The following is a 14,117-nucleotide window of genomic DNA, read 5'->3' as shown; positions in this document are numbered from 1 at the left end:
TTCAACAGTTGTAAATGTCATGACTATAATGGGAAAATATGCAGAGACAGGAAGTAGGTTTCTGACAAGGTCAATATTTTAAACTGATATCATGATTACCTATGTGAAATCATCCGTGCCACTCATTTGGCGCCAACCGCTGCGGGTTCTGATTGGCTCCCTGTCCCTATTTAGACCCAGGCCTGTCAATCCCCTGTTGTCAGTCCGTCTGCGAACCTCTGTTTATAAAAGGCAAGCCTTTTTCGACCCTGACTTCCGCCTGTCCCGTTTTTGCTCCAGTTTGTCTCCGGCTACGACCTGTTTTGATCCCGACCACGTCTGCTCTCCCGTCTCGGCTTACGACCCATTTTTGATCCCGACTACGTCTACTCACCCGTCCTGGGTCACGACTCGTTTCCGACCCTGACCACTCTTTGCTCTCCCAGCCCCGGCTACCGACCAGTTTTTCCGTCCCTGACAAGACCATCGCTCACTACGGAAGATCCACTTCCGTGTTCGGATCACAATCCGAGTGTGAGAGCGACTTACTTCCCGCATCCAGCGAACACCGGATCGTGGGCGCAGCCCTTCCTCTTTCTTTCAATAAAAAACTTGTGGTAAATGTTACGCAATTGGGTCTTGTTTCCGTTCTGGTCCTGACACAGTGTGCAGTGGCACACTAGTGTAAGCAAGACCTTGTAAACCAGGGATCTCAAATTCAATTTACTTGGGGGCCGCAAGAACTAGGGTCTAAATGAGATTGGGCCGCAATGGGTTTTCATTGGCAGAAACTCACCAAAAGTTACATGCAAGATACCTCCATTATTGTTTAAGTTTCTGTTCAACAGCAGTGACTATCTCTTTCCATACCCCAAGAATCCTTTGTTCCACATTTCAACTTGATTAAAATATTTTGCAATCAGTTTTGCAAACAATGATTAGTTGAATCAGATAATCTGTTGAGAATATATTCTGTGATAAATACGCACTGTCGTGAGTCAAACAAGGAAGTAGCTAGCCAATCTTATTGAAGGGTCAATTTACACTAATCTGAAACATTAGCGTTCACAGGTTTACAAGTTTGAGACCACGGCCTTATAGTGTCTTGCCTGAAACGATCCAATTTAATCTAATTGAGGACAATAATTGATCGTTATTCGCAAAAGGTGTGCCATGGTCTGAGATGTTTTGCCCTGACCAACAGCGTATTCACTAGGTGTTCTTTTTTTAATGTCAATCATTGTTGACAGATTTTGTTTGAAGTTTACTTTTAAGCTTACAATGCAAAACAAATGTTCCACAGGCGGATTCTTTCAGTAATTTTAAACTGATTCAAATCAGTGCCGTCTGGGATGGAAGGTGAGGATGTTCATTCAATTGTTGTAATTAGTTCATCTTAAAGTTATTTCTCATTTAATTTCACAACAATTGGGGATTTTTTTTTCTTCAAAATTGTGACTTTTATTACAGAGTGAACTTGGAATTTATTATTTAACCTTTTTATGATCCTGTAAAATTCCCCTCAAATCCCAATCCAATACGTACCCATAGTGAATTTAAATGCTGTTCTTGGACCGTTTGAATAATATGGACGGTTTTGTCTTCTTTTGAAAGGTAACACTCTGTCTAAAACTGAAATAATCTCTCCAAGTGCTCTTAAAATTGAGTAATCTAAGTTGGAACACACAGAAACAGAAGTTAATTTTTCTTGCCTATTTTTTTTTAATTATTTTTTTTTTGCAGTCACATGCCATGCAAAATAGTGTAGCATGGGCATCTTAGCTGGAGAACAGCCGGGACAATAGCATGAAGCCTTACCTGGTCCCAGGTAAAATTTGATCACAGTCTGAAAAAACTAAACATAGTATTATACGCATTTTTACAAAGGTATTTTGGAGTGTTTCAAAAACTGTCCATTTTGAGACGACGAGTTTACAGCCCTAAAACCTTTGCAACTGTGTGTCTTGCTTTGGCCAATTCGTAACCATTGTGAAAGAATTATATAATCATGAAGTGGATTAATTACAGTGAAAAGGAATGAAAAGTAAATGAAGGTTTTACCTGACGTTTCATTAAATCATGACTACATATCAGAGGTAAGATCTTAAGCCCAAGCCGGACCCCAGTTTCAGCCGTGCCGGGCCTAAAATATCAATCATTATGTTCGGGCTGGGCCGGGCTTCTCTCTCGCTGCTTTTTTATTTATCTCTCTCTCTTTAAATGATGTGCTAGGTTCATAAGTGCGAATTACTGCTGTGGTTTATAGCACGATTTTCCACCAGTCAAAATGTTTTTGTCAACTCTTAAAAAAATATCCGTCATTAATGGAAAATTGACGGTTAATATAACCTATGCATACACAGGAAATATATATGTAAATGTTTATGCAGTCTTGTTTAACATAGATGTCGTTACAAAGGACCGGCTTTAATTGGTTGTCATAAATAACCTCTCCTCCTACTGAGTCCTCCAAAATAAAATGTGAAATTTCGGGTTTGTCTTAGGCTAAATCCTGCAAATCAAAACATTCAATACCTGGTAGGATGTGGACACCTCCTTGCCATTTACAGTAAAAGTCACCATTCCAGTGGCGAGATCACTGAGGCAGCCGATTTCCAAGTCCACACTGCCACGACTTGAACCATGAGTCGCGTTAATCACATCGCCACCCCACACCATGTAGCAGTTACTCCTCCGGACGCTATCAGAACGCAGGGGTCATGTAATCATTTAGTTGCTTTTAAGATAAAAGCAAAATCACGGGATCTCACCTTTCGTGGACCCGCCCTCGCTCATCACCCAAAGTAACAGTCACTGTCCTTGTTTTGCACAGGGCAAAGTTGTTGCTATAGTAATGGTAGTCTGGAGTAACCCAGCCTACCCAAACACATGCAGGGTCTTGACCGGCAAAGACCCTCACCGAGTGGTAGTACTGTAATGAAATTATTAGAGCGTTAATGGTCTTTGTTATTGCTAATGAAAGTTAATCAAAAATATTTTCCAACCATTGTTATGCTGCTGTAGTCCACTCGTCTAGTTTCCTCACCATGTCGCACAGATCGCAGGGGATATCTGTGAACAGCCACAGTCATAGGGGAAGTCAGTAGCCACCCAAAATTAATCAAATAAATAGGTTACAGTATACCTTCCTATTAGTCTAAAGACACTATTGTGATGCATATCCCTTTTGTCCACAAAGTATTATATAAAAACACCTGTTTTTATTCATCTCAAGCAGCATTAAGACTAGGAAGGCACATTGAAGTTATGATACAGGAATTCTTTAACTTGACTTCCCTTTCAGGATTAACAACATCAATTATGACAATACACATGAAGCTATATAAATGTTGTATACCCTTTTTGGCCGAACAGTGAAAAACTAAATTGCACAAGTTTATCTTCTAATACAGATTTTGCATGAAAGCTGCAATCTCATCTGATTAGCTGCACCGCTTATCCTCAGTAGGGTCGCGGGGGTGCTGGAGCCCATCCCAGCAATCATCGGGCAGTGGGCAGGGGGCACTCTGAACTGGTTGCCAGCCCATCCTAGGGCACACAGGGACAGACAACTCGCTCGCTCATTCACACCTAGGGACAATTTGGACCGGCCAATCCACCTGAAATGCATGTCTTTGGAATGTGGGAGGAAACCAGAGTGCCCGGAGGAAACCCACGCAAGCACGGGGAGAACATACAAACTCCGCACAGGAAGTCCAGTAGCTGGATTTGAACCCACACAGGAGGTTCCCAAGACCTTAGAACTGTGCCGCACACGCGCTAACCACTGTGCCGCTGTGCTGCTAGCTGGAATTCTACATGTTTATTAATGTGCTTACAAATTTGTGGGAACAGTTTTGAGAGGGTCTTTTTAATATAAGCTTGGCTGCACATTTATTTGAATAGCCCTTGATAACAAGATGTCTTAAAGGACTGCACAGGATTACAATGACACCATCCCCTGATCTTAAATCAACATGCGGGCAAGGAAAAACTCAAAACCTCAGCACAAGGAAGATAATAAACCTTGAAAAGGGGCCTCACAAGTGGTAATCCCTCTTCCAGGATGACCAGGGAGCGGAAGATTTAGCATTGGGTAACAGTACACAAAACATAGTTAAAAAGAAAACAATAGGTAATATGGTGAAATTTGTCCAGAAAGTGCATGACAGCAACAACACCTCAAGCATGTACAATAGTCCAAAAAGTTCCTAACAGCCGCCATATATACAGACAGCAAATTTTAAAAATTGATCAGGTTTCTTCAAAAGAGTGTGTATGCTGTGGTAGCGCTGCAACTTTCTTCTTAATTCAAAAGTTAACAGTTCCTGTATAGACCGATGGTCAGGCTATATGCTACACTGCCGGTCTGCAAACTTTGGCTAGTACCTGTGTTTTACTTTGAGGGTGTCATCATCATGCACCCCATTCATGTCGACAACAGGGCTGGTCTTGAAAAAGGAGTGAAACTCCACAGGCATACTTAGACGACAAAAAACCATATCTGTGTTGCTGTTCTGGCTACCAAACGTCCTGTGGGTAACCTTGAGACACGGGGGGCTGTCCACAGTCCCATCGATCCTTGTCACCTGGGAAGAATCGAAAGTCATACAATTTGTTAAACGTGGTCAAGATGGCAAGGAGGTGCAGTATTTCAGGGTATTTTTTCATACAGTGATATGATTGTGGTTCTTTGGCACGTTGACAAACGTTGGCAGACGCTTGCTGAACCACATAGTCAGCTCTCTGTTCATGTTGACAGCGAAGGGTTCGAATCCCTCTTGAAGGCCGCACATGGTGTAATACTTAAAGGTGCTGGCGTCTTTGCCAAGATTCATTCGACCCACTTGAGCTAAGCCAAGACTGCACACTGGAATAAAACCTGCAGTGCAAAAAACATTCATTTAGATCAACAATTTTAAAGTTATACCGACAGTGGGACTATTAAAAACAAAGACTACAATCAGAGGACTGCACTGATCAAATAGATAGATAGATAGATAGATAGATAGATACTTTATTCATCCCCTAAGGGAAATTCACATTTCCAGCAGCATCCCTGAGCTGAGAACAATACAATAATAAAGCCAAAAGAAAAACAATATTGTGACGTGCAAATGCCCACTTGAATTGTCTGTTATTGATCCTGTGTCTCGTCCTGTCTGATATCTGACTCCAGTCTCCAGTATCGGGTATCGATCCGGTCTATCTCTTCCTGTTTGATATCTGACTCCAGTCTCCAGTGTCTGGTATCGATCCCGTCCGTCTCGTCCTGTCTGATAAGTCTCCGGTATCCGGTATTGATTGAGCCTGTCTCATCCTGTCGCCTATCCAGTATCGATCCCGTCTGTCTCATCCTGTCTGATATCTGACTCCAGTCTCCAGTATCTGGTATCAATCCTGTCTGTCTCATCCAGCCCGGTATCGATCCCGTCTGTCCGGTATGTGCTTGTGTATCTGGTATCGATCCTGGCTGTACCGTCCTGTCCGGTATCGACAACGTCTGTCCGGTATCTGCTCGTGTATCTGGTATCGATCTCGCCGGCCTCTGGCTTCTTGTTTTTCCACGCCGGACTTCTGTCTTACTTCTTCCGCCCAGCGATCGCCGAATCACTGCCGTTTTTGTTCACGCGCATGACTGCCCCATTCCCATAAAATAAAGCTTGTGTGCAAACGTTACGCATCTGGGTCCTCCTGTTCTGGTTCTGACAAAAAAATAGCATACAAAAACTAATTTAAATGACTTTAAAAGCATGTTAGTTTTTTATTTTTGTGTTTTCATGAACATGTTTATATTAATACTGTATTGCCTTAAACAGTGCATCTAACTTCTTTACAGTAATTATTGGGATGGGTTTCCTTGATGTTATCTGGTTGATTAACCCTTGGATGCATAAGTGGGGTCAAAAATGACGACTTGAGTTATTATTATTCAAAATCTTTAAAGAAATAAAAAAGTTGTTATACTGTCATATTACATATGTTTATGACATGATGCCATTATTACTTTTTCCACCACTAATTTTCGACCCCACTTATTGACGTTTGTATCTACTGGTAGGGTAGGGTAATCAAAGGGTTATTGGTAGCAAATACAGCTAGTGGTGCCTGGCTTTGGCAACATCCATTGGACATATTTAAGGTGCAAATCATTCTTTGAGGTGATGCAGCTCATCTTCCTCTTGTGCTTCACATAACTTTGTCTCACAGACCATGATTTCAACACGTGTGCATTAGTGTATCATAATCAACTCAGGGACTGTAGAAAAACCTTCTTGTGGTCCGGATTTGGCCCACGGATCTTGCCTTTGACCTATGTGATGTAGGCAACCGACAGTTTTACTGATCAAGAATTTATAGTTTCTCACCATCCTCTGTTTCAAAGTCGGTGAAGCAAAGTTCGGAGCCTTTGGTGGTGATAAGTATCTCCCCATTCAGGGTGAAGATCATAGATTTGTCCTCCATGTTGATCATACAGCCAACCACATCTCCACTGTGCCAGCAGCGTCCAAACAAACGGCCCCCCATGTTTAGACAGTGGCCCTAAAGGGGAATGGGTCAAAAAGATGCAAAGAAATACTTGCTGATGGATTTTACAAAGGACACAATTTCGCTCAACATTTATGACCAAAAAGTAGTTCCCAATTAGTAAGAAATACTCTCTCAATTGTTTTAGGTGCAATATCAAATATGACATTGAATTACAAATACTTGATTTATGTGTTCAAACCGTCCAGTCTATTTATCTATTTACTATATAGAGTATACAGTAATCCCTCGCTATAACGCTGTTTACTTTTCACGGTTTCGCCACTTCATGAATTTGCATCGTGGATGTTGTACTGCAATCCGATTGGCTAAACAGTCTACCTGCTTATTGTTATTTGATGGGACGGTAGTTATTTATGAAAAACATAAATAAAAACACATTTTACAGTACTTAATAAGTTAAACAAATGTGTGAGCCTGTGTTTTTGTTTCAGTGTGTACTACCAGATTTATCTATATAATGATAAAGGTTTTTACTTCACAGATATTAGACCATAACCTCCACAATAAACGAGCGATCACTGTATAGTAAAATAAAAAATAATTCTTCAGAGTAAAATATTGTTCTAGTGGAAATACAAAAAGCAAATAAATACTATATTTTGCAGTCACTGGATTATAAGGTGCACTATCAAATCTCTGGAAACTTTTTGGATTTTTAGGTATGCCTCATAGTCTGGACAAGAGTTTCCAACATGGTGCTAGCGGGCACTAGGGTGTCCCCTAAGGACAGTTTAGTTGCTCGCGGACCTGTTCTGAAAATAGCTCACCAAGGCTAGGTCATTGTGATTTTCTAGTCAAATTATATTTTTTTCAGTTGAGTGAGTTTTTATACCCCTTATTTTAAATTATCGCAGAAGTAACATTGTATTACGATAGTAATAACATCATAAATTATTATTTTAGAATTTTAGATAAATACATTTCAGGTCATGAGCTTCGTGGACAAAAAATATATCACCAAGTATTTATTCTTATTTTTAAGCAATTTAATGGGAGAATAGAATGAGAAATTCATGTATTTAACAAATGTATTCATTTATTTATATATTTCACAGGGAATATAACAAACTAAATTCCAATGTATGTGTTTATAAAGCGAATAAGCAAAATTTGTACAGGTTATTTTTTAATTAGCGATCTGTCTACTTTTTTAGGTTGGTAGCTATCTTTCTCGATTTTTAGCTATTTAGCAAGCTATCTTGTTAGCTTTTTCCATGCTGTCTAGCTAACATTTGATCTTTTTTGCTAGTTATCAAGGTACATTTTGGCCTCTAACATTATGAAATCCAGTTTCCTCACTTAAATGTATCACTTTATTTTTAATCGGTTACTTTGTGTAGTATTATTTCATTGTAATTGTGGATTTCCAATTTAATTTACCGTAATTTCAGGTCTACAATGAACACTTGGATATAAGACGCACTGGATTGCAAGGCCTACTTTTGAAATTCTAGGAAATGTGGGGTCATAGTTCAGAAAATATGGTAAGAAACCAAAGTTAGATAACAAATTAAATAAATATTCATAATACTTGAATATATATATATATAGATAGAGAGAGAGAGAGAGAGAGAGATATAGATATATTTTAGGGCCGCACAGCGGTGTGTGGTTTGCGCGCAGCCCCACGGTGCAGAGGTTCAGGGTTCAAGTCCAGCTACCACAGCCTCCCTGTGTGGAGTTTGCATGTTCTCCTCATGTCTGCGAGGGTTTCCTCCAGGCACTCTAGTTTCCTCCCACATTCCAAAAACATGCATGTCGGGTTAATTGGCTGGTCCAAATTGTCACTAGGTGTGAATGAGCGAGTGAGTAGTGTCTCTGTGTGCCCTGCGACGGGCTGGCAACCAGTTCAGGGTGTCCCCTGGCCACTGCCTCATGATAGCTGGTTGGGCTCCCGCACCCCTGTGATCCTACTGAGGATAAGCGGTGCAGATAATGTTTGATACTTTCTTTAACAAAAGTATATTTTTGATGGCTGCCTTTGTGATGGGAACACTCTTCAAATGTCTAGTTGATAATGCTACACAGACTAGTCAACGCAAAAATGCCCCAATTTATCTGACTTCAGACCTCAACCATCTTGACTAATTCATAACGATTACACATGCTCTAAAGTTTGACAGAGACAAACAAGTTGTAACAATGGTTATTATTACCCTGTATCCGTCAAATACGAAAGCGAGCTGATCCGTGCCAAGCTCCACATCAGGCTTACACCCTGGTCTCGCCCAGCCGACTCTCATGTCTCCTCCTGTGACGGCCTCAAATTCAAAATACCATTTCCCGGTCTTCACCGCATAAGTCCGTTCTACTCTGAAAAATCGGATTTTGTCGATGCTGAGACGCTCCACCGTTTGTCCTGTTAGGGATGAAAATATAATTTAAAAAATTACCTTAGATATAGAAAATCAAGGACATGAGTATTTTGCAAACTGACCAATCACGGTTCACGGATCCCTACCAATACTTGAGGTGGCCCTTTAACTATTTAGCTCACATTTGTAAATGTAACATACCGCCTTCTTGATCAGTTGGCTCCACATTGTAACCGTAACCAATCAGGGTGCGAATAGCTTCCCGTAGGCTATCGCGGTTTGACTTCTTAGTGCGCTCATCCAGCAGGACATACGGGACTAAGCGAGGGTTTCGTTTACTCTTCAGATCCTGTAAGCAAAACAGAAGGAAAACTATAAGACATAAAAAGAACAAACAACTGCTCAACCAAGCAACTATTGCACTCAACTTCAATGATCTGTGTTTTTATTTTTTTGCTCGGTGAGGTAAACTAAAATAACTACATTTGATTGAAAGTATATCTAGACATTTATTTTGCTGCCTTACAATAAAGAATGTAGGACTGTCTTTACTATTCGACACCTGCAAAGGAGATTGCATAGGATTCCAGTGTTATTCGTTATTTTGCCTATGATTGCCCACTGCTGTTTGTTATTTTAATTATTATTCATTGTTTACATCATCATCACTATTGGCCAATCACGAGGCTGTTCTTTAAGTTCCACACCATTTGGGGCTGATCTACTTTAGTAACCTTGAAGGTTTAATACAAAAAATGGCTCAGGGGAGGAGCTTAAGAACAGGTTGGGATTTTCACATCTTTAAGTTTTTTTTGTGCAGTGCTCTCTCCTATTGTCACTGCAAACTAAACTTTAACAATGTCTTCTTTCCACATTATGAGTGAGTACTATATTTTTTTTATTAATATTTCTTGTTTTGAGAGGTTATGTCTTGCGTCTTGAAAAGAAAAGTGAAAAAACACTTAAAGTAAGCAAAATGTTATTATGTCCAAAAAACATAAATCCAATAAGGAAACAAATAAAGAATGACTATGTTTTACTGATTGTCCAGTAAAACATTGATGTCTACAGTTGTCAGAGGCTCAAAATATGTTTAAGTCCCCCAAAAAACATTTGACTGTTCTTGGACTGAATCCTGATGAACCCCTACTGAAAGATTTGATTTTTCGTAGACCGAAAGAATAGATACATCAGTATTTCTACTGTTGCTCCAAAGAGCACCTGCATACCTGTTGAATACCATACGTCCAACCCTGCTTTATGCGGTCTTTGGCCCACACATTGTGTGCATTCTCTGCCAGTTTCTCCACTAACCCCTCCTGACTTGGAGTCAGTTTCATGTCTGACAAGTCCAGAGGAGCTGGCTTGTAACCGCTAGACATCATAAAGCTACAAGAAGGATAGAACAAGCAATTTGGTGTAAATTATTCATTTCTAAATACAGAGTTGGGTAGAGTAGAAAATGATGTGAAATGAGGCATCCTTACTTCTTTGGGAGTTTAATCTTCTTAAGTGATTCATCAGCATTTGAGTTGACCTGAACAATTCGGCAACCTAGTGCCAGCAAGGTTCTGTGAAAGGAAAACAAAGCACAGATCATGTTTAATCCCAGACATCACCTCAGCCTCCACTTTGACTACAATATATACACCCGAGAATAGTAAATGCTTTGTGGGATGAGATAATGTAATAAATTGTGCATATGCGCCACAATAAAAGTCAAAAAAATCCCCACAGGACTGCATTGGTTGTGAAATTGTTTCCACATCCTCTCAGAGGAGGCTGTAAAAGCTCTTTTTTGCATGGACGCCGTTCGAAGAGCAACACTGTTACCTCAAAATCTTAGCCCAGATTGCCCATCAAGAATAATTATAAGAAAATTGAGCATTCTGCACATCATGTAAACAGTTTTTATTAAAGCATTGGTAATAAGTCCCAGCGGGACTTTTTGAAGGCAATTTAAGGGTTGTGTGGGGGGCTGACAAACGATTAAGTAGCAGATAATAGTTGACCTTGCTTGGAATTTCGTATTCAAATTCATAACACCCCAAACACTCTTAAAACTAATATAGTTAGAAGTAATATACAGACTGCGGTGTAAATAAAAGGAATTTACTTATATGTATTTGAGTGCTTCATTCTAATGATTCATTATGTTTGACAGTAAGGCTTGTTTTATTTTAGATGAATGAATGAATGAATGAATGGCATCTAATTAAACTATATTTACTATAATCACACATTTTAAAAGCAGCAAATATATTCAAGAAAAAAACAAACACTAGATGTCACTGTATTTCAGAATGAAACTGAAAATGAGTTTTATAAATCACAAAGAAGAATGCTTACTACGAAAACTCAAAGTGATCAAAAAGCAAGATTAGTTTTCTCATTTTTGTGCCCAGCCTTTCACAAGGTTTTGTTTTATGAGGCTACTCTTAATAGCAACATGGCAGACAATTTGTCAGTTCGGGCTGTTAGAGGTTCATGTTAGGTAAAATAAATAAAAACTTCTCTACCTACGTTTATAAGTTATTTCACTTACTTAGCTTTTTTAAAATCAGTGTTGCTTTTTTCAAACTAATGATGTTTTTTACCACCAAGAGGTGCTTACTATTAGACACTGTCGCTTTTGGGTATCAAGCTGACAAAGTATTGCATTTACGTGTGTACATAAATCAGGGTAACCTTAAAAAGGCTGTTAAAACATAATAATAATCGTAAAGTTAAGGAACTTTTATTTAAAAGTCATTAAAAGAAGCATTAGGGGCAAAATAATACTTTAAAAACTGAATATAATTGTATCTGAACACCTCAGATTTTTCTTAATGTAAAAGAAGAATAATGTTTATGGTAAATCCCATTCGACAAAGGCAAATTTCAGAAAACTGCCATTGAAGAACAGCACATCTGTAAGAGGAAAGACTTCACCATAGAGGAAGTAGTCATTGTTGAGGTCAATCAATGACGATTTAACTTTTCAAGTTTCGAAAAGTTAAAAGCAGGTGAAGTGAGCAATTCAAAGCCCCGCCATCCTTAAATGTTTTTGTTTCCGCCCCCACAGCTGTTTCACCCACTAGGGCGGTTATAACACATAATGAAATTATTCAAAGGTTTTCATGTTACAGCCATAAAATACATCTGACATCCATTACGTCCTATAAATGGAGCTCAGAATATATCTCCCAGTCAAATTTACCAAAATTGCATTATACACCAGCTGTGCCTGTATTTACATGCAGTCTGAGCAAACTTATGCTTGGAATGAATTTCCAAAATCCAATCGTCACTCTGCCGGGCACATCTCCAAGGACAAACTCTCACTGTGCTAGAGCATCCAGTTTGGACTAGACCAATCGGCCAAATTGACAAACAAGCAAAGTGTGTCTTGCGCCAGCATGAAAATCAGTGTATGCCGAATGGGTTACTGAAGTATTGCCTACAAATTAGAGCTGGACGTAATGATGCATTCTTTCATGTCCTCTTGGTTAAATTATTGTAATGCCCTGCTCTCCAGTCTTCTCGAAAAGAACATTGCTAGCCTGTAGCTATAGCAAAAATTCAGCAGCATGTGTACTTGTTTCAGAACCAATTTTAAGGCGCTTTTACCAGTTTTTAAATGTTTTAACAGTCTTGGGCCAGCTTATCTTCCTGACATGCTTTTGTCGTATCAGCCTCAACGGTCCTCTGGTTGCAGTTTTTTAACTGTTCCTTGGTTGAAGACCCAAACCAGTTTGTGAGGCAGACACCCTTGTCCTCATATATGGAACGGTCTGCCGGCGAACACCAGTTCTATGGGGCCCCTTTATATTTTTAAGAGGAGGCTTTTTAATATGGTCAAATGTGGTAAACTGGCTTAAAATCCTTCTTGTGGCCGCCTGCTCCCATCTTTATCAGTGTGGATGAGCCTACCTCAGGTCTCATTCCTAACCTGGTTAGTCTGTGCTCTACCATTATTTAATGTATTCATTTATTTTTATTTTTGTTTTGGTTTTATTTTTTACCATTGTGTGCGCCTGTGTATTTGGCATTGGTTGGGAAAAAATACGGGATTTTATTTTCTTATTGTACATTAAATGTTTTTAAACAGCACTTTGAGTTGCAATTCATAGCCTAAAAAGTGCTACCCATTTACATTTTGAGTGATTTGAAATTTTTTGATTTAATATATTAAATTAATTTGATGAATTTAAAAGTGGGACAATTTAAATATCTGCTCAATCGAAAAATTGATGGGAGGATTTAAATTATTCAGACTTGTTCAATTAAACGTCTTCATTGACCCAAGGCACCATCACCAACAACAGCTATTTACCTTTAGGAGTTAAGCTGCTGCTAAATTGTGTACTACACGCACACACACTCACACACACACACACACACACACACACACACACACACAAGGACAGCAGAACAGTACAGACACTCCCCTACTTACAACCATTCCCAAAGAAGAAATGCGCTTCCTCTTCTTAGTTCGTGTGTCAATATTCTATACTGTATCTCCAGCGCGCTAAGAACTTTTTAACATTTGTATGGTTCAATATCTTGAGCATCGATTCAATACGGTTAATGTAAAGTGTAAAGAATAGGCGAGTGTTTTCTTCTGAAATTAAAGGGGAATAAGAAAGCTTGATGCGGTTGAGAAAATGGTCGGAACGCTTTTTTTGGCCACTTTCTACCACAGGGGAGGATGTTGCCTAACTCTTGAAAGCTCATCTCCTCAAAGAAAGTTAAACTTCTATCTTTATAAAGCATATTATTTTATCAAATGCTTATTTTTTAGTACAAGACAATACAGGTTACTTATACAAGCCTTAAACATACTTATATAACCTTAAACATACAAAACATATCACTGAAGCAACTTACGAACAGATTCAACTTACCAACGATCGTCCGGAACCCATCTCGTTCGTAGGGCAACGTCTGTTCTAATTATTAAAAGTTTTAGCACAATAGAATGTTTTAAATGGTTTAAAAAATGCCCATACAATTATTACTTGCCACTTGGGTCACGGCACCAATGTAACCGCGGTGTACTTGTCCCACCAAAGATCCACATCATGGGTTACAGGTGGAAGGAGAACAGGACGACGAGGTGAGCGGAGAAGATGAGGTAAAATTTTGGACTATTTGATAAAGTTTCAGGAGCGAGCAGAGAGAGTGGGAAAGGTGAGATGGCACAACATTCATTTGGACAGGTAACTTAAAATTAGTTTTACCTGGTTATATCAGTATCAGAAATTATTTTCCCCCCATTTTATTAAC

At 39.2% G+C, this 14,117-nt stretch overlaps 1 protein-coding gene across 1 annotated transcript in view; it reads right to left on the bottom strand.

The window, feature by feature from the left end:
• The window catches only part of LOC148351699 (ryanodine receptor 3), a 168,800-nt gene that overhangs the window by 80,046 nt on the left and 74,637 nt on the right, over positions 1–14,117 (bottom strand). The window contains exons 23-32 of the mRNA XM_088353681.1: positions 10,334–10,417; positions 10,076–10,235; positions 9,048–9,195; positions 8,688–8,890; positions 6,348–6,522; positions 4,653–4,861; positions 4,369–4,568; positions 2,985–3,051; positions 2,751–2,911; positions 2,515–2,680 (exon numbers count right to left, since the gene is read on the bottom strand). Coding sequence (XP_088209807.1) covers positions 2,515–2,680; positions 2,751–2,911; positions 2,985–3,051; positions 4,369–4,568; positions 4,653–4,861; positions 6,348–6,522; positions 8,688–8,890; positions 9,048–9,195; positions 10,076–10,235; positions 10,334–10,417 — 1,573 coding nt within the window. The remainder of the gene's footprint in view (positions 1–2,514; positions 2,681–2,750; positions 2,912–2,984; positions 3,052–4,368; positions 4,569–4,652; positions 4,862–6,347; positions 6,523–8,687; positions 8,891–9,047; positions 9,196–10,075; positions 10,236–10,333; positions 10,418–14,117) is intronic.

This window comes from Urocampus carinirostris, chromosome 15 (genome assembly GCF_059441175.1).
Source record: "Urocampus carinirostris isolate Australia breed hairy pipefish chromosome 15, RoL_Ucar_1.0, whole genome shotgun sequence".
Lineage (NCBI taxonomy): Eukaryota > Metazoa > Chordata > Actinopteri > Syngnathiformes > Syngnathidae > Urocampus > Urocampus carinirostris.
The sequence above is the reverse complement of the archived record's forward strand: the minus strand, read 5'-3'. Positions and strand labels throughout refer to the sequence as shown.